At 43.0% G+C, this 21,512-nt stretch overlaps 1 protein-coding gene across 8 annotated transcripts in view; it reads left to right on the top strand.

The window, feature by feature from the left end:
* CHL1 (cell adhesion molecule L1 like) overlaps positions 1–21,512 on the top strand; it is a 364,319-nt gene that overhangs the window by 214,731 nt on the left and 128,076 nt on the right. For 7 of the 8 annotated variants that reach the window (XM_084840333.1, XM_084840331.1, XM_084840332.1 and 4 more), the window contains 2 exons: positions 6,594–6,762; positions 14,558–14,663. In XM_084840333.1, the coding sequence (XP_084696459.1) occupies positions 6,672–6,762; positions 14,558–14,663 (197 nt within the window). In that variant the 5' untranslated portion in view covers positions 6,594–6,671. Of the gene's footprint in view, positions 1–6,111; positions 6,226–6,593; positions 6,763–14,557; positions 14,664–21,512 lie in introns of those variants that run through there. The other variant, XM_084840329.1, reaches the window with a different exon arrangement.

Below are 21,512 nucleotides of genomic sequence, written 5' to 3'. Positions count from 1 at the left end.
TAACGAGACTGAACATTTGTGTACTGCAGCTGCTTGCTACTACAGGCACTGCAGCAGTTGTGGAAAAGGTAGAAGTTTTAGGTAAGCACTGGCTTTGTTCATGTCCTGAGTAGATGGTGATTCATGGTGGTTTCCAGGCAAGGGATCCAAAACAAAAAGCTTGTGAAAAATAGAAAGGTGCTGCCATTAGTCCTAGCATTGACACTAAAACAACAACATGACCTAGAGCCTTTTATATTGCATTGATCGCATGATGAATGGGATCATTGACTGGCTCCCATTCTGATCTAATCAAGACATACGCTAGGAAGGATCTGAGAGAATCTCTGCAAAGTACATTGTCCTGGTTCACACAACAACCTATGGTGGTTTGTCAGCCTTGTTTGTTTCAGAGTGGCTTGTAGTGTTGACCAAATCTGGCAGAATGGCTTAAGCGTCAGTTATTAACCTTGCACAACCTTGCAGTTGTTAACCTTGCCAGCCTGAGAACCCAGGGCTTGTTGTTGGCGGGGCGTCTCATCATAGCAGGAGAATAAACTTGTGTTACAAAGGACCATGGGATATATGCTGGGAGCAAGTGGGAGGACAAAGAGGAAACAAGCCATGGCAAGTTAGTGAGTGCCTGATCATCTGTTGGCAGCAGCGTGGCTTAGTGAGCAATTAACCAACCCACTATGGTTTGTTTTCAGCAAGACATGTGAATGGGCCATTGTCAATATTTCTCTAAGGAGGTCTTCCTCTGAGAACAGTGCATTTGATTTCCAAGTCTCTGTGTTCTCCTAAAACTATGGTGTCTCTATTTCCAGCAGTAGTCTATTAATGAGAGAAAGAAATTGTACCAAGTTACACAAATAAACGTCTTGATGGATAGGAATCATTTAGACCTTCCCTTAAAGCACATTTGTCTTACCCCATTCATTCTGTATAAACTGTATCATAACTCCAGGGAACCTACACTGTCCACCATTTTGCACTCCTGCTGTGCTCTTGTTTCCTCTCTGTCAGTTTAAAAGCTAACCCTAAGCAAGGAAAGAGGGTAATTAGCAGAGACCTAAGGCAGAAATTACTGGAAATTCCAACAAATGGGTACTTTGCCTGAGAGATTAGCTGAAGTGTGAAAGGAGGGTGGTAGCTTGGGATAATGTGGCATTGGTTGGCACTGGGAGTAAAGCAACAACAGATGAGGAGAAGGTGATTATTTCTGACATTTATGAGGGGAGTGAAAAAAGGACATGTGAATGAAAGGTGAACAAGTTATTTCAGAGCAAGAATTAAGAGCCTAGCTAAGACCCTGTAGAGCTGCTGTGAAATTCAGATCCTGAACACCTCATCGTCATTCATTCTGTGATAAAGGTTCATTTAAAGATTATGGTCTAGTTTACTGGGCCCCATTTGTAAAATAGTTTTCAAGTATATAAAAATACAATCAATTAAAACGAAATAAAACTGTTGGAAATACAGTTGGGGAAAAAAGTATTTCCATTCTTATTATATGAAATTCTTCACAAATATGCATCCCGTATAAAGGAAACCACATGAAATAGTATAGCACAGAATTTCAGATAACAGAGACAGACAATTGTTTTACAAGAGGTGGGGCAAGGATGTTGTCCCAGCAAATCCTGTTTTGCTTTTCTGCTGCCATTAGTGATGTACAGTATTGGTATTCTGCTCCCAAGCTAGTCAATTCAGTATAGTAATATATTTACTCATTTATTTTACTAATATATTTATACTATATAACTATAATGTTAGTAAAACATATTTTACTAATATATTGACTTATTTACAAAATATATTGACTAATGGCCATATAGAACAGTGTCCACATGTCATAAGTAACTTGAGTCCTATTGATTACAATGAGTCTACACTAAGTGTGGTAAGGACTAGTTCCAGCCAATTGTGTAGTAAACATGGACCATTGGTCCATCTAGCCCAGTATTGTTGGCACTGACTGGCAGTGGTTCTCTGGGTATCAGGGAGGATTCTTTCTAGCCCTACCTGGAGATGCTGGGGATCGAACCTGGGACCTTCTACATGCAGAGCAGGTGCTCTGCCACTGAGCTACATCTCCTCTTCTTAAAACTATGGGCTGGCGTTAATTAAATAATCAGCATGTTTAATTTCTGAAACCAGAAATCATTTTTCAAGGTTTATCTTGCCATTTTATCATTGAGGGTAGCCCTGGAGCTCTAATTTATAATTGCCAGTGACTTTTATGTAACAGCCTTTTAACATATAAGCCACTGGTAAATTAAATCTGAATTTAGCTAAAGAAAAGGTCATGTCTAGTATTAACTATTGTGAAACTTAGGGAAATCCAATTATTTCAATATTGTTTAAAAGCTTACAAGATCTAGCTTTGAGTGCTTTTGTTTATGGGTATTGGTGATAGCAGAGAAGAAAATAGCTTAGATGGCAGCTATATTTAGTGGCAGAATATAATTTAGTTTTCTAGCAGCAAAACTGTAATCTCAGATTTTGGCTTGTCGTGCTGCTAGAATTTATGTGCTATTTTTAATTCAGCAATTATATGTAGTGAAAATTGCTCAGGAGCTTTAAGAGATGCATGGAATTTTAATATTTCTGTATTATTTGGTTGTCCAATATTTTTAGTACGTGTTCCAAGAAAAGGTAATGTACAGTACAGGAATCAAGAATGACATGGTTCCTTAATAAACTGGTATATTTTGCAAAATTGGCAGGCTGAAAGTAAAGGGCATCTCATTAAACAAACAAATGAGCTGTCCTCAAAGCAATCAGTATTTATTATTAGTGGAAGGGTACAGTAAATAATGCATTGTAGGTAAAGAGTTCTGGGTAACTATCCATAGTGAATTCAAATTATTTGCTTTTTGTAAACCTTGAGCTGAGAAAAGGAGAAACACAGAGAAAGAATGATACATTACATCTCTAAAAATATTTTGCTAGGAAAGGAGACATTTGTACTGGGTTTGGTGACCTTTTGCTGATTAAGCACTGCAGGCTCCTCTCTCCAGTTCAGACTGTCTTAAACAAACAACTTCATTAAATTCTTCATAAAAGGCTCAGTAGATATTCTTCTAATGAGAGCAGACTTCCATAATAAACATTAGAATGGCTGATTAGGAGACTTATTTATGTTTATTATTACCATGATGTCTTGAACTACAGCATAACAGCTGTCATGGGTGATCCAACATGCCCAACACACTCGCTGAACATGTGTGCACAGTGTTTTAGGTGGCCCTTGGGCAAGTCAGGTTGTCCTATGTGGGTTCAATTTGGCCTTACTATTGCCACAACTGTCCGTTCACTTGTCCTTCTCCTCTAATCCCACTTTGCACCACTGCCCAAAGAGAGAAGGCAGGATAGGTAGGGGCAGGTACTTCTCCTTGCTCTTACTGTTGCTTGCACACTCAGAAAGTGCAAGTAAAAAGGCAGCAAGCCAGCAACAGCAAAGAAGAATAGCACCCACAGGGCTCTGGGATTGGTAGAGGGCCCCTGTTTGGCATAGGCATCATCAGATGCCGAACTATACCAGCCCTGTGTGCACTGATAATCAAAATGGGGGTTCTCTTCTCATCTAGCCAGCCCCATATTAGTGGCAAGTATAGCCGAATGCTCTTTTGGGGGCAAGAAACCACCAACAGCCTGAACTTTCCTTTTGTCTTGTTTAGTGCTAAAAATATGAGTAACTTGTTGAAGACCAAAATAACATTTGATTGAAGTAAATTCTGTGTGAAGAAACACATGTTTAAAATGTCTCTAAAACTGCAGGAAAATGTCACAACACTACCATTTCCCTCTTGCGTACGGGAGCAGAAAGTTGCATGTTAATTGATGTAATGCTGCCATTTTGAGCTACACTAAACACTAAGATAATCATAGTTGAAAGACATCCCTGGAACAGTACTAAATTTTCTGCTGTTTGTATACCATTTGGCATAACGCTTCTGAAAAAAGGAAATGGTTTTGTGTCAGGTTGAGTTAGAGTTTGGGAACTGTTTGAAGCTGCTCAAAACCTTGGAAGTCAAACATGAATCCTTAGTGATTAAAATCTATTTATATTTAAAAATGTGTCCCTTTTGAAAAAAGGAAAAGATTTGGGGACAGAAACCTGCTGGACTGATAAAACGAAGAATTGTTACTTGGTTATTGCTGCACGATGCTTCATTTCAGCATGGAGGATTAGTAATCATAGACTTTTCCCTTTGTAGATCAGGGCAGTCTGAACAGTATAGGTTAACATGGACAGGGCAGGCAGCACAAGTGGACACTCGGGAGGGCCCACCATGGGCTCAGGCCATGCTAGAAGAAGCATTGTGCATGCAGTCACACTCTTAAAGTCTAGTTGTGCGAACAGCCAAATATAGAGAGCTTCAGCTACTGGGTGGTATAAAAGTGAAATGACTAAATAATAAATAAATAAATAAATAAATAAATACAGCTGCACCATCATGAGGAAGCAAGGCGGCAGCAGTATTGATAGAAGCAGCAGTGTGCTCACCAGCACGAGGGGAGGGTAGGAAGGGCAGCAAAGTGAGATAATAGCAACAGTGCAACTAGCAGCAGCTCAACCCGCATGAGATGGTGAGGCAAGGTGGTGGTGGCAGCGGTGGCAGTGGCACTGCAGTTCACTGGGCGCAGATGGGCTGGCCCAGACAGGCAGCAACAACTGCTTTTCCCTGAGTCATAGCAAGACCTTGTGCTGCCAGGTGACTGCAGCTTGCCATGAGTCTATAGTGGCTTACCCTAGTCCACTAAACAAGCATCATGCATGGCTGGACCATGGCATAAATTCAAGTCTCCTTTGTCCAAGTGTTACATTCTGTACATTTTTTTTCATTTTTTTTATTTTATTGCATTTATATCTCACCATTTTTTCTCTTGCAAGGAATCCAAGGCGGCATACACAATCCTCCTCCTCCTCTCCATTTTATCCTCAGAACAACAACCACCCTGTGAGGTAGGCTGGGCTGAGAGTCTGTGACTGGCCCAAAGTCACCCAGTGAGCTTCCATGGCCGAGTGGGGACTAGAACCCCGATCTCCCAGCTCCCAGTCCCACACTCTCGCCACTACACTACACTGGCTCTCACACTGCTTATACATGTGCTTTAATACGGTTTGAATCTTCTCCGGTTCAAATCCTATTTCAGTTCACTTTCAGCTTTGATCTTTACCACAGAGAGGGGAAGGGGAAAGGGAGGGAGTGAATCCTTAATATGAAATTCCATCAAAGCCCCTCTCATTTAATTCTGGCATCGAGTCAAAAAACTGCTGAGATCTCCATAATTTCTATCCAGTTATAAACCAATGGCCTGTAACACCCTCCCAATAATTGCTGGTCAGCCAGCTGTTTCTCGCTGTCTCTCTGGGGTGTTATAAGTGTCACTTTCTGGCTGCCTGCCTTCTTCCTATGTAGAATAAGCACGAAAGGTAAGTCTGCCACTCCACAGTGCAAATCACAATCCAGAAAAGGTATTCTGGAAGAGATGGTCACCTGACCTCCCGTCAGTATGGCAGCTGGTTGCCACACCACTAGTTTCTACCTTGATCTCGGGTTGTTTTTCTGACAATGCTGTTGGCTATGGAATGCTGACATTTATTTTGTTCCTTTTAGATTTTTATTCCACTCTTCTTCCAAGAGCTCAGGGTGGTATATGCTTCTTCCCTACCACCAGCTCCCATTTTATTCTTTCATCAACCTTGTAAAGTAGGTTAGGGTAATAGCAACTTGTCCAAAGTCAGTGCCTGAGCTTCATGGGCAAAGTTTGACTTGAGAAAATCAACATCCACTAAAAACTGCTGTCATCCAACTATACTTTCTTAAGGCTGAATTTCTGAAATCCTATCGCCTACCTAGGAATAAGCCCCACTGAAATCCATGGGACTTAATACTGAGTAGGCATGTATAGCATTGCACTGTACTTTGCTGAATAATTGAGATACTAATAACATGGTGTTTATTGTATGCAAACTGCATTTTGTTTTGAAACACATTTATCAAGACCTGTTAAATGCTTGTTGGAGTTTTGCTTTGTATATCGGCCATTGGTTGACATTTGGCCTTTCGCTACTTTGTACATACTTTGTATATAAGGGACATATACACTTTACATATAGCTGTAATGCTGTGTGTGTGTGGGGGGGGAGGCTTGAAGCTTTTGATATTGTGGGTTTAGCCTGTGTTAAAGGACCAAATGGGGTGAATCTTTCTGCTTTAAGAGCAAAAGTGAAAGGTGAGTTCTGAAGAAGGTTATTCATGGTACAAATATCCTTCTTTAGTTCCTTTGTTATTCCTTTCCAAACTGCATTTCTCTTAAAAATGAATGGAAACCATTACAAATGTGGCAATCTTTTAGTAACGTTTTCTCTTGTATGCAAGCAAAAAAAGTAATTAGATTTATGCCGTGTAATTGATTTTGTTTCTTCCCCCCCTTCCTGAGTGTGGGATCAGAAGGAAAAAAAGAATAAATTACAATGTGTATGTTGCTATGATTTATGCTTCAGCTTATAAATCTTGACTATTTCTTCATGTTCCTAACATAATTAGACCTGAGCTGATGCCTTGAGTTTATTTACGTGGCTCTCTCTGCTGCATTTCCAGGCTTCGCTCTTGAGGACTGTTTTTAAACCGAAGAAGAGGAGAATCAGTCTGTTTGGACTCCCTTTTTACAGAAGAGAAATGGAGATGCCATTAAACACAAAAGGAATCACCGTGTGCCTGCTTCTCTTTGTATTAAGTTTGGCAGCAGCCACTGAAATACCACTTTCTGGTAAGTTGTAGCTATTTACTGAATGTTCTCATACTGGAGAACAGATTAAATTTCTGCCGATACGTTGTTCCCATTTTGAGCTTTATTATGCTGTAGCGTGGCCTTTGGGGAATTCATATGTGAAAGAAATGTAAGTTTGCTTTCCTCTCTTGAGTGGTCCAGGCAGAGCAGTAAACTTGTGTAAATAACATATAGTCAGGTGGCTTAACTTTCAAATTACTGTTATTCCACCAAAGTTTGAGTATGAGTCTTTTTTGTTCGGATTTTCAAATTTAGAGTAGAAGCCCACCAAAAATTGGTTTGGTATGCCAATATAATACAGAAACCCAAGGTGGTTATATTAATGGTATAAATAAATTATATATATATTCCAGTAGTTCTTTGAATATTCAGCCAAATAAATTAAATTTAAAATTATTTTTGCTTGTTTTTTATGTTTTATTTTATTTTATTTTATTATTTTATTTCTTAGTTGCTTTTCAAGAGAGTGGTGTTCCTAATGTGGCTTACATTATAAAAACAGTACAACTCAATGCAACACAGTATAAAATCACTTTAAACTTAAAATAAGCATGTTAAAATAAAATTCAGTTTCAAATATCAAACAGCAGCAAATACCATAAAATATTTTATGTAAAGGCCAGGGCTAACAAGTATGTTTTTAAAGCCCTCTTAAAGGCACCCACAGATGGATCCAGCCATATCTCTCTCAGCTGGAGAAATTCCAGAAGATAAGGGCCACCACTAAGAAGGCATTATCTCTAGATTGTGTTCAAGTCTGTGTTCAGTTGGTGAAGTGTGAATTGGGTAAATTCTGTTAAAAAACAAATTGAAACAAATTTCTCATACATACCTACAACTGACTTCAACCAAAGCTGGTAAAAGGTACTCCTGGCTACTGCTGCTACCTGTGCTACCACAGTCAGCAATGAGTCAGACAATCAGACTACAAGCTATGGCTCTGAGCCTTCAGAGGAGAACAACTCCATCCAATACCAGTTGTTGCTTCTCTTCTATGAGCAAGCTCCCACTATGGCCATGTCTAGTTGTGGAATCGATGTTGCAAACCATGCTTAGAATCCTCATTCCCTCCTGGAATCATGAGATTTGAAGTCTTCTCTTGGCAGAGAAGGTGATCAAAACAGAAAGTGAAAGTTCTGAGCATGCTCAGAATATTATTTCCCAAGCTGGCAGCCTTCCTATGTAAGTCTGGGACTTGTGGATCCCTCAAATGCCCTCCTCAGCTTAGTGAAGGTAAGGCTGTTTATTGTTTCTAAAGGAGGGATGGAAGAACTGGAACTGAAAAGAAACATTCGAGACTCTTTGCAAGGATCTGTCCAGACATGGGACTGGATTGGTCCAAAATGGTTTTCCATTCCTCCTACCCCGAGTGGGGGTTTTCACATTTCCAAGCTCTCTCAATTAGAGTATTCACCCCATTCCTATCAGTGAGGCTGTCCATGCCCAGCCATGGTTCCCTTCCCATGTCCTCTTAAGTCAATAACTAGTGTGAAGTAGTTTTCTGAAGGCTTAGCTCAGAGTTCTCCAGGGAGAACATTTATGGTGAAATCTGAGGGTTCGGGAAAGCAAAATCATCCTGTCTACACTGGACCCCAGTTATTTACGTGTGCTTGGCTAAATTAACTGAAACAGATTATAACAACCTGAACAACCAACCATGAAGTGTAGGAGTGGGGAGAGGGAACATCTCCATTCAGGAATGGGGACCAAGAAATTCCTCCGAGGCTTTCACTGCCAGCTAGAACTTACATTGCTCCATCTAGATGGGCAGGGTGCTGCCTTACAAAATGTTACTAAGTGGAAGTGTGTGTTGTGAGTCACTTCCATGCACCTCTGCAAGCATGAGGCCCTTGGTGCCTAGTGTCTCATATCAACTAATGTGCTGTTCTAGCATTGGGGTGGAGGCACAAATGCATGCCATGGTGGGGATGTTGTTCTAACATCAGTAAACAATGCCATCCTTAGGCACACAGTGCACACCTTTCGAACATATCTTTATTGAGGACAGGGATGTGTAACCCGCTTTCATACAGAATGGTCTCATCAGACAATTTGAATATGCCTATGGGAAAATATATTGTTGTTTTGTTCTTGTTGTTGCTGTCTTTTTAGTCCGCCCAATAAAAAAAATTTCTCGAGCCAGATTATATGATAAAAAAAAGAAAAGAGTACACAATAAAACAACAATAATCAGAACAGGAAATTGTTCATTGATTGTAAGCTGCTCCAGGAGCCTTTTCTGGCTGAGGAGCGGGATACAAACAAACAAACAAACAAACAAACAAATAAATGAGCAGCTACTCCAGAAGTCAATAGGAAAATCTAAACTGCAAGATCTAGAATCTAAAATGCTTAGGAGAAAAGCCTCAAGCTGACAAGAAAATGTATTACTTTTCCAGAGTCATATTCAAATTCTCTGATAAACCACAGAAATAGTTTCTGGTCGATCTGTTCCCTACTATCTATCCCCAGATTCTTTGACCTTTCTTTGACCCTACATTTCCATTCAAGTCTTAATTTTTGTTAATTAAGCTTTTTTATGGTTTTAATAAACATGAATTATATTTGGCTATAAACAAGCTGGGCAAAGCCTGGTGCCATTGGAGATGTAGACGATGAGATACCATATGGTGTAGCAAGATACCACATTTTGTATGAGCACTGAGTTTTCTGGTTCACCGGGCTTAAAGAGTTTCTAGCCAGTACCCTAATCTTCATTCCTGTAATTTATAACGAAGTGGTAATTCTATTATGGTCAATTACTCTTCAGGGCACAATTTCCATTTTTATAGTTTGGTTATGTGGAGATTCACAACACTTTAATTTCTTCAGGATAATAAAAAAAAAAATGTAAATCCATGAAATAGATGATTTGCATAGTAGTGAGTCCCATGCATTCCACCACTGAGAAAGCATGATTTGGAATGAAGATGCTGATACTTGGTAACTGAGGGATTTATGTTGGCAACCCAAGCAATACAAGACTTAGGTCAGGTAACAATATCTCTTATTTAACTATATGTTTAAAAACCAATAATGGGATAGTAAATTCATATTAGCTTCTGAACAGTGTAACTCTAGTGACTATTTTATACCGAATTCTTTGAAGTTATGACAAACCCAAAGAAAATGATCTTTCTTGTGTTGCTCATTGGGATGCTTGAATGATTCCAAAATGACCTGAACTGCAACTCCCAGACTAATGCATACATCTGCTCTTATTTTATTTAAATGAAATATAAATAAGTAAGTCTTAGTTAGCTATCTGTGTTCATATTTCCTAAATGTTCCAATGCAGTTATTGGCTCAAAAGACATAGCAGGATATGTTTAAAAATATAGGAAATAAGTTCAGAAATGTATATTTGGGAAGAAAATATGTTTTAAAATGTGTAATTACATATTGTTTAAATACAATATTTTGTCTGATTTTTTAAAAAAATATATTCATAGATTAATGCAGAAACAGATTGGAATGGTCACATGGCTGAACACATGTGAAAGTAATATGGACCAGAAATAAACTGATTCACCCATACATAATTGCTCACCAAAATGTGCTCAGGCTTAGACTTTGATAAATATCACTTCGAGAACTGAATCACTGAAATAATGTCTTTATGTAGCCTTATCCCCCCCTCCAAATCAGTATATTAATGGTATAGTTAAAGTGGAACAACAGAGTATTCATAAACAGTGTTGTTGCTACAGATGTGTGTGCATGTGCATATACACAATGGAACTCTACGTACACACAATTTCCAAAATGAAATAATTTAGTTGTGATTTATATATGAATGCAGATATATGTTTTACTAGTCTGTTCTGGTTTGTATCTGCAATTGTGTTTTAAGTTTTTAGTACTGTCAGTACTTTCTAGGCCAGATGCTTATTATTGGTGTTCGTTGCTTTTATGACATTTTGCTGTTCTATTGCTATATACGTTTTTATTATATAGGATTTTATTGTTGTTAGCTGCCTTGGGAAAGGTGGTCTAGAAATATTTTAGAAAGAAAGAAAGACGAACATAAGAAACCATTTCCTATATTCCTGACAACTGAGAATGCACCCCCTGGGTCTCACTGTGACCCAATGGTGGCTCCATTTACTTTAAAGCAATTGTGGTAAGTCCACCAGAAGGGAAACAAGGATGTATGGAGTGGCCAACAGCACCGGAGTGGGGTTTATGGAGTGCCCATGATGAGGCAAATCCACTAGGAAGCAGGGCATTTTTTAAACATATGCAGCAGTGAGGAAAACCTTGTCCCCTCCACTCCTCAGGATTCCCTACCAGTGAAGTCAAATTTCCTCATCAGTAAAGTGCCCTTTTTAGTTCACTCAGTCTTCAGTCTGAGGATATGGGTCTCTTTGATCCTTGACCTTGTCCCATCTTGCCCATCCTCTGCCCCCTTTCAGTAAATACAACTAAACTCTCTGTCTGCCCTTCTCACACTGCCCCGTCCTGTTCAGAGAACCTCACAGGACTGTGCTAATTGGGAAGCAGGATAGAAATCAAGCTGCTGTTTCTGTCTTCTTCCTAGCTCTGAGCAGAGTCCTGTTGGTCCTCTGTCCATCTTGATTCTTGAATGTTAAATGCAATGGAGATAGAAAGAGGTATTAAATGCTCACTAGAATAACTTTTAAAGTTCAAACAGGGACTGGACAGAAAAGAGTCTGGGAAACAGCAGTTAAACTGTTCCCCAATTCTGTCTAGCACTCAGGCTTGGGTATTGTTCCAGTTCTTAGTGCTAGAAGGGAATTGGGCAGTGGGGGGCGGGGAGTGAAATCCTTGTTAAATATATAGTAAATATGGAGTACCTTGGAAGCCAAGTTGAAGAGTAGGAAAGAATTGGTTAGATTTTATCTACTTTGGGATTCTTACATGGTATACTTTGAATCCTTTGTCAATCCACCTTTTCCCTAGTCTACAGATGTCAAAATTCAAATTGTCCAGTATTTATGTAACTAACTCCCCACCTCCCTGCAAGCTGGTCTCACTCAGCCCCTTTAATAAACAGGCAGCACAAAAGGCCAATAGAGAAGAATTTATTGGAAGTGAGAGCCAATCAGATGGCAAGCAAGCAGCTGTATGCCCACTCTTCCTGAATATGACTGGCAGGAAGACCTATGGTTTGAGTTTGAATGAGAGATTACGGCTACAATCCCATGCATGTTTAGACAGAAAAAATTCCCAAAACTCTTAGCATTCCCCAGCCATCATAGCTGATTACAATGAGGACCAACCATCCCTCCCCAACAAGAATTAGAATCACAGCAGTAGAAGAAACATGTACTAAAAATTGACCAGTAGTGCTCCACAAAACAGGCAATCACTGAAAAGGGAACAAGTTATGATCAAGGAATAAGACTTGATGTGGGGTTTATTTTTTTAATTTTTCAAGAATTTAAATATTAAGGGGTTTTAAGAATGGGTTTTTTTTAAGCCAGTGTGGTGTAGTGGCAAGAGTGTTGGACTAGTAGCTGGGAGATCCGGGTTCTAGTCCCCACTCGGCCATGGAAGCTCACTGGGTGACTTTGGGCCAGTCGCAGACTCTCAGCCCAGCCTACCTCACAGGGTTGTTGTTGTGAGGATAAAATGGAGAGGAGGAGGATAATGTAAGCCGCCTTGAGTTCCTTGCAAGAGGAAAAAAGGTGGCGTATAAATGCAATAAATAAATAAATAAATGTGCATTTTGCCTGTAACCTGTGTCGGTAATTTATAGAGAATTTTTAAAGCAGTAGTCAAAGAATGAGATTGTTCCAATTGCTAGTGGTGTAAGAGGTGATAGAGAAGATCATTTAAAAATATAGTGCATCACCTTAAAGATGTGGAGACTCAGTACAGAAGAAAGCTGCAGTGAGAAAAAGGCAGCGATACACATCCATGGCTGAAAACATAAGTGCTATTTTTTTAACACATTTAATGTGAAAAAATGCCCCCATCATAGTAAGACTTTATCAAGTAATTTGTATTTTTACAAAGGGATAAAAGTACTTTTTTCTGGGTTAAAAGTGCCCTTGTGATTTCATTCTTCCCAATGAGTATTCCTTTTAAAAACTACTGCTGGGAAGTTGCCATGATCAAACCAAATTGAAATGAATGGGAGTTGTGCAAGAGCACCAACTTAGGATTCATTTTGGAAGCCCGGTATTTCCACGCCTTGTAGATCTGCAGGCTTGCCCCCCCCCCCCAATTCATTTAAAGTGCACATGTAATTTTTTTGCAGCCATCTCTTTCCACTCCAGAAAGAGAGTGGAATTCCTTACCATATTCAGCTGTTGCTGGAATAATGTTGCTATTATGAGAGGTCAAGAATTATCATCCTCCAGCTACTATTTCAGAGCAGTCCCATGATTTCTGGAAAACTGTTTCAGAGAGAGTGGTTTAGCACTTGCGATCTCTTAACCTAGAGTTAGAAAGAAGCAGACAGTGAAGAAATAAGGCAGCCCTTAACTATGAATTAGTTACAGTGTGGAGAAGAACACAAAGAATGCAAACCTATACAGCCAGCAGAAGCTTTGCTGTTGATGGATTGTTTTTGCTTTATTGCAGATAAGGAGCTATTGCACTTTAGAAACTTCCTGTATTGTTCTTATAACAAAATGGGCTATTTCACGGTAGAGAGATGAGCCTGCATTTTAAGTGGTGAGACCCAAATGGATAGAGGGTTCATCGGATCTCTGTGGAGTATAGCCAATGAACACCTCGGAACCTTGATTGCTGCAATGATTATTCCAAGAATTTCCTTGGTTACTTCCACAACTGTCTTGATTACATTGCTGCCTCCTATATTTTGATTGTTCCTAGGGATGTCCATCACTGGGAAATCTGGCCCTTTTGGGGCTTGCTGGACTTCTACAGCGCACCCAACTTGGCTTTCTTCTTTTGCAAGCCATGCCGCACTGTTTCCCCAGGTTCTGGGGACTTTTAACACATTTTTTTGGTCTCAGCTGTAATAGAGTTCTGCAAATTTCAGCCAGAAATTGTGCTATTTTGTGCAAATTTTGGCTGTAATTTGTGCAAATTATGCACATTTGCATAAATTACAGCCAAAATTCGCACAAATGTTCTTTTATGCAAAAAATAAAAATTTACCAAAATTCTTCCAGCTGGCCCAACTTGTTGCTCACTGAGTCAGGCCAGGTGGTGGAAGATGGAACATGGAACAGAGTCCAGGGGGCTGAGCTGACAAAAGTTAATTGGGCTCCACCCCCAAAACTGATTCTTCCAATGTCCCTAGTTGTTCCTTGCCTACATCCTTTACTGTCAAAATATACCACTCATTCCAAGTGATTCTGTTTCTTCAATTGATCTGCTTCATCATGTTACCTCTCTGTTATCACTCATGTCTCTTCTGCTCTATTGAAAAGCTTTTCATAATTTTTGAACTCCAGCCTTTCATCCTAAAACAGTGATTAACCTATGTTTATTGGCAAATTTGGGTATCATTTTCATCTCTCAAGTATAAGCTCCTTGGAGTAGAAACCTACTTGTGCACAGTTTCATGAATAGATTTGACACTGTATAGCATTGAAAAAATCCTATAAAATAATTGTGATTGCTAACTATCTAGGTTACATTAGAACCTGCAGTCAATTTTAGTAATGAGGAAAAATGGCCACCCAAGGTTTGTATAGAAAAAATTCTGCAAAATCTGTGTAGAAAACCAGGGTAAAAACAGAATAGGATGAAATATTTTATATTTTTCTCCAGGCCTGGTTGGGTCATTGCTTCAATGTGCTTTATTTGACCATATCATCTGTCTCTGTCTCAGTGCGACAGCTCCCAACAATCACAGCACAACCAACCGATCAAGTTGCATTCCCTTTTGATGAAGAGTTTACAATCAAGTGTGAAGCTAAAGGGAACCCTCACCCAACGTAAGTGTTCTGCAACAGTTTTAGACTATTTATTGCCTTTTTGCTCAGTACTTCTTACCGGCTGCTTAGCACAATTTTCTTTCATCATCATCCACTATTGTACTAGGTGCACATATGCCTTATATCTACAGATCATCCTGTCATTTATAAAATATAAAACCAGACAAACAGTTTCTGGCCAGTGATCTGACTTCATACCCTGGGTTTAACTGCAGCTGGAATAGCATCAGAGTCAAAGTGCATAGCAGCATAGAGTGGAATTCTGTGTTATAGGAAATCCCTATATATTCCTCAAACATCTTTGCTACATGTCATTTACAGAGCCCATATCATAGGGGCTGTTCTGACTACTCTGTCATTATTGTTTGCTTAGACCTTTTTGGAAACCATTGTATCGATAATGTTGTTGCCACCCTCCATGTGGTTTTTGATGCCTTCATGAGATGTTGGTCTTCCCGGGCTTTCTGCTTCTCCCCTCAGGGCATCCAGTATCACCCTCATTAAATCAGGGGACTTTTCCCAAAAGTAGGAACAATAAACTTTGTGTGATGAGATCTGGGTTGCTCTCTGCCTCTTGGCATGAGGTAGGTTGAGAATCAAGGCATGCGGCAAACAGGGGAGGAGAGGAGAAAGTTTCCTCCCTCCACATAGCTGCCACATGGACATGTATATGTAGCCCTCACAGTCAGGTGTCAGTCCCTGATCACCTTACAAGAGGGCAGAAAAGGGCAACAAATAGGCATGTTCATCTGACTCCCTCTTCTCCAACCTCTTTGACTCACCCATTGCCTGCTTTCAATGCATGGAGCTTAGAGATGGGGAAGAAATTTGTTTCGGTTTATTTTTGACCAGAATTTATCGAACTTGCACTTCAAGGAACCAAACGTGGACTTGAAGGCAATTTGTGGTCAGAGGTCCATACTTTTCTAACCTTGCAGTGTGATTTTGTTGTTGTTGTTCAGTCATTAAGTAATGTCCGACTCTTCGTGACCCCATGGACCATAGCACGCCAAGGCTTCCTGTCCTCCGCTTTCTCCCGGAATGTGCTCAAGTCCATATTCATTGCATCGGTGATGCTATCTAGCCATCTCATCCTCTGCCGTCCCCTTCTCCATTTGCCTTCAGTCTTTCCCAGCATCAGGGTCTTTTCCAGTGATTTTTCTCTTCGCACTAGGTGGCCAAAATATTTGAGCTTCATTTTCAGTATCTGTCCTTCCAATGAGCAGTCAGGGCTGATTTCCTTTAGGATTGACTGATTTGACCTCCTTGCAGTCCAGGGGACTCGTAAGAGTCTTCTCCAGCACCACAGTTCGAAAGCATCAATTTCTCAGCGCTCAGCCTTCCTTATATTCCAGGCCTCACAGCCATACATTACTACTGGGAAAACCATAGCTTTGATTATACAGACCTTTGTCGGCAAGGTGATGTCTCTGCTTCTTACTATGCTGTCTAGGTTTGCCATAGCTTTCCTCCCAAGGAGCAAGTGTCTTTGAATTTCATGGCTACAGTCACCGTCTGCGGTGATCTTGGAGCCCAAGAAAATAACATCTGTCACTGCTTCCATTTCTTCCCCTTCTATATGCCAGGAAGTGATGGGGCCAGATGCCATGATCTTCGTTTTTTTAATGTTGAGTTTCAAACCAGCTTTTGCACTCTCCACTTTCACCCTCAACAAGAGGCTCTTGAGATCCTCTTCACTTTCTGCCATTAGGGTGGTATCGTCTGCATATCTGAGGTTGTTGATAATTCTCCCAGCAATCTTAATTCCGACCTGTGATTCATCCAACCCAGCATTTCTCATGATGTACTCTGCATATTGATGTCCATGTGTAGAGTTGCCTCTTGTGCTGTTGGAAAAGAGCGTTTGCTATGATCAGCGTGTTCTCTTGGCAAAACTCTATTAGCCTTTGTCCTGCTTCATTTTGTACACCAAGGCCATGCTTTCCTGTTATCCCGGTGATTTCTTGACTTCCTACTTTAGCATTCTAATCCCCTATGTTGAAGATGACATCTTTTTTTGGTGTTAGTTCTAGAAGGCGTTGTAGGTCTTCATTGAACCGATCAACCTCAGCTTCTTCGGCCTCAGTGGTTGGGGCATAGATTTGAATTACTGTGATGTTGAATGGTTTGCTTAAAGTCTGCTGGTCTAAGGAATAAGCACATTAAAATGTCATAACATGCTTGAGAGAGAAACCTCCAGCGGCTACCATGGAGACTGCTTCAATGCAACCACAGTGGGTTCTGAACTGCAACTTACCTAGGCCTAGCGGGGTAGAGCTAATGTAGAAACTGCCCCAAATTGCCTTTAAGTCAACAGTAAGCCGATGAAGTGATAAAACGGAGGCCCCTCCTCAGACCCGCAGCATTCCATAAAACCCATAAGGTGCTGACAGGGCATAAACCATTGACTTGCGTTTCGCCGTGGGCCACTGCCGTGCCCTTGCCATGCCGATCAGTTTGATCACCAAATACGTAAATGGGTTACATTGGTCCAGACCTGTATCTTGAAGCATATCAAGCCCCTCTGGGACAAGTCGGCCTTCGGAGTAGGGATGGTGGAGAATTTTTCCACGAATCTCGGGGAGGCCGAATGCCAACACATTCGGCCTCCCGAAATTGTTGGTGAAATTCTCCGCCCCCCCTGCCCCCCCTGGGATGGGACTTACCTCCCTTGAATGTCCCACTCGGCGGCGGGTCCCGGCTAGGGATGTACGGAAGTCATTTACCTTTTCACAGGGGTGATTCGCGGTGGGGGGGAGGTGCTTTGCTTCTCCCCGCGAAGTTCAGGCGAGGGGGGGGAGGCGCCCCGCCTTGCCCGGCCAAAATTCAGGCTGGGAAGAAGCGCCCTGTCTCTCCGGCCGCGAAAGAAAAAGTGGGGAAAAAAAACACCCCGTGATAGGCTACGTAACGATTAACGTAGCCTATCACAGCTAGATTTCCAAAGTCAGCTGTGATAGGCTATGTTAATCGTCATGTAGCCTATCATGGGTGACTTTGGAAAAAAAAAAAAGCGCGTACGCAAATGGTGGTGGCCCATGGGCGCCGCCATTTGCGTTCCTTATTTTGGTACATCTAGTCTACGTAAAGATTTATGTAGACTACGGCGAAAATAAGGGCAACGCAAATAGCGTTCCCTTATTTTCGCCACAGTCTACGTAAATCTTTACGTAGACTACAGGGACCAAATAAGGAACGCAAATGGCGGCTCCCTATGGGGGCCGCCATTTGCGTACGCGCTTTTTTTTTTCCCCCAAAGTCACCCATGATAGGCTATGTGACGATTTACATAGCCTATCACGGCTGACTTTGGAGATCTAGCCATGATAGGCTACGTTAATCGTTACGTAGCCTATCACGGGTTGTTTTTTTTTTTTACTGCACTTGTAATGGCGGCGGTGGCAGCCGGTCGAAAGGCCAGCTGCCGCCCCCGCCCCTGACGAAGACCCAACGAACCGCTGCCGGGACCCGCTGCCGGGAGGGACATTCGTGAAAGGTAAGTCCCATCCCGGGGGGGGCGGGGAGGTGGAGGGGGAGAATTTCACCGCCGATTTCAGGGGGCCGAATGCGTTGGCAAGTTTCGGGGAGAAATTCTCCCCCATCCCTAGCTTGGCGGTGGCAGCAGCCTGCACTCTACAGGCCGTTACCCACAGTATGATCGAACCTGCCCTAAGAATCTGAAACCCCTTGGGGTAGCGGCAGAACCATGTGAATCCACAGTCCAGCTTTGAGGAGAGGCTCATGCTTCCAGAAGGAGGTGCCATTAAAGCCTTACTAAGTTGAAGCCATGCCTATGGATACATGCACACAGCAGAAGTAACCCTGGTTCGATGGTGTGGCAGCCACAGTCCCTGCACTGCCTAAACTGAGCCGGCACAAGAAGGCACGGTCAGGGGCCGCTACCCTAACTGTGAAAAGATGTCCTACCATATCTTGCATGGCCCTCTAAAGGAAAACCCAAGGAAGATGTATAACTGCTTGGAGCTGTGCCCAAAGGACCTGAAAGTTGTCCTGAGGGAGGCGAGAATAACGCCTAACTAAGGGTATCAGATTGGCTTCACCAAATGTTGATGTGGAAGACAGGCCTTCAGCCTTTTGTGAGCTAAGGAACACCGAGGTAACAGGAAAGGGGAGCAATACTTGCGTTAGGTCAGAACATTGACCACCATCTTTGGACTCCATGTAGCACATGCCCATCAGGGACCCGTGGCCAGGATCCCAGACCAAGACAGCTGCCTCAACGAAGAGGTGTGTCGCACTGAGCAGAGATGATCAGGGATCTCGTGATTAACTGACTGACACTCAGAGAAGAGAGGTTACGAATTAGGATAAACTCCCTAGAGGATTTTCTGGACACCATTTCGAAAAGATAACGGGGTGTGGAAAAGGGGGGTGGCATAACCCTTCTACCACTACTGCCTTGTTAACCTCTCATGAACCTGTCGATGCTTGGTGAGGAAAAAATGTTACTTACGAGGTAAGGATGGCATATGTTGACCTAAAGAAAGGGGGAAGGGGTCCTAGAACTTAGCATAAAACCGTGTTCCAAGTTAAGATGCGTTCCCTCAGTTGGGGTAGCGTCTTAAAACCCGGAGTAGCAGCGCCAACCTAACCAGGCATGGCCAACCCGAGCTTCCTACTGCCTCGGCCTTTCCAAGGGGGACCCTACCATCCCTGGGCATTAGACAAGAGGTGCATGAGGGCTGACTACTACAAGGTAGCACTCACGACGGAAACTGCACGTGTCCTGGGAGTATGTGCCCTTGGGTCCGTATTTCCAGCACAGACAGTGGTACTGAGGCAGCGGACCCGCCATAGGCCGAGGGCCAGTGCTGGAGACAGCGAGGTGAATGTGGCCACTGCCAGAACTGTCACCGGACCTGGCCGGGAAGGAGTCAAAATTGGAACGAAAGGTCCTGGTCCAACAGGTCCTTGCGCCGAGAAGGGCAATGGCGGCCCTCCTGCGAAAGGCCTCAACATAAGCCAGTCACACACCTCCTCAGGTGAAAGTCATTACGAGAAGGAGTAGCGCTGGTGACATTACAACTCGCCAGCTTAGCGTAGGGATCTGATATGCCACTTACCGCAGGTAAGTGGATGCCTGAGAGGGCAGGGGCAGGCGAGGGATCCCAAATTAATCCAGCAAAACCCTGTAAGATGCTGTGTTAAGTGGCTGGGGTTACTGGCGTGTGACTGACGGAGCTGCAGGCGGCCCGGGCGTCATATAGGGATATGACATTGGGAGGGACAGCTGCCCCAGGGAGGTAAGTTAAGGCGGCAACCCTACGGCTCTGAAGGTCGCCCGTCTGGACAAGTGTGGCGAGGTGCAGTCATCTCACTAGGGATGGACGACAGGGACTAACCTGGTCCCGCAGCTTGCTTCGCGGTGGGGGGGAGGCGCTTCGGTTCTCCCCCCAAAGTTCAGGTAAGGGGGGGAGGCGCCCCACCTCGCCCGGCCAAAATTCAGGACAGGGGGGAGGCGCCCCATTCCTTGCCGCTGAAATTCAGGCCGGGGAGGAGCGCCCTGTCTACCCGGCCACGAAAAAAAAAGTAAAGTAAAAAAACAACAACCACACACCCGTGATAGGCTACGTAATGATTTACGTAGCCTATCATGGCTAGATTTCCAAAGTCAGCCATGATAGGCTATGTAAATCGTCACGTAGCCTATCACGGGTGACTTTGAAAACCCATGGGGCGCCGCCATTTGCGTTCCTTAGTTTGGCACGTCTAGTCTACGTAAAGATTTATGTGGACTACGGCGAAAATAAGGGAACGCTATTTGCGTTGCCGTTATTTTCGCCGTAGTCTACATAAATCTTTATGTAGACTAGACGTGCCAAACTAAGGAACGCGCTTTTTTTTTTTTTCAAAGTCACCCATGATAGGCTACGTGACGATTTACGTAGCCTATCACGGCTGACTTTGGAAATCTAGCCATGATAGGCTACGTAAATCGTTACGTAGCCTATCATGGATGTGTGTTTTTTTTTTTACTTTCCTTTTTTATTTTGCAATGGCGGCGGCGGCAGCTGGTCAGAAGACCGGCCGCCGCCACCGCCGCCGCCGAACCGCCGCCGAACCGCCGCCGAACTGCCACTGGGACCCGCCGCTGAGAGGGGCATTCACACGAGGTAAGTCCCATCCCGGGGGGGGGGGCTGGGGGCCGATGGAGTATTTCACCATCAATTTCGGGGGGCCAAATGCGTTGTCATTTGGCCTCCTGGAGATTCATGGAGAAATTCTCCACCATCCCTACATCTCACCCATATCCAGGAGCCAGGGAGACGATGCCACTTGCAGTGCTCCTGACGGAGATGCCCTATGAGGGCGAACCGCCTCCAGCTGTGGTGCGTCGCCTGAGTGAAACCACAAGGAGGAGGATGTTGCTTGGATCACTGCTGACAGAGATGTTGCAGGAAGGTGGACTGCCTGCAGTGGTGGAATGCTGCCATGGTGAACCTGCAAAGTGAGGTGGAGGCCTCCATGGCGTCCAGGTGTACTGAACCCAGAGACGAGCTGAAATAGAAAGAAGTAGCGAAAATTGGGTCTGTTGTCGCGTTCACTTAGGCTGGACCACCGGGGGTTCCTTAGGCTTGGCTGGGGAAGGGGGAAGGGATCCCTGAAGAACGCTCAGCAGCTTCCAGACAAGCAAGAATTGACGCCAGAAACCGGGTCCGTTTCATCAACAAACTCGGGCCTTGGCAGTGATCTGTTGGGAAGGGGAGGCGGGGCCCTACCCCTCCCATTCTTTCAACCTTGGCCCTTCTCGGGAGGCAAGATGTAGAAAGCGAGGTAAGCTTGGCACGACATTGGAAAGAAGAAGCAAGGGCCCAGGACCCCGGACCCAGT

This window comes from Heloderma suspectum, chromosome 2, assembly GCF_057233095.1.
Source record: "Heloderma suspectum isolate Gila_16-S chromosome 2, 16-S_ref, whole genome shotgun sequence".
NCBI lineage: Eukaryota > Metazoa > Chordata > Lepidosauria > Squamata > Helodermatidae > Heloderma > Heloderma suspectum.
This window is presented reverse-complemented; position numbering and strand designations above follow the sequence as displayed.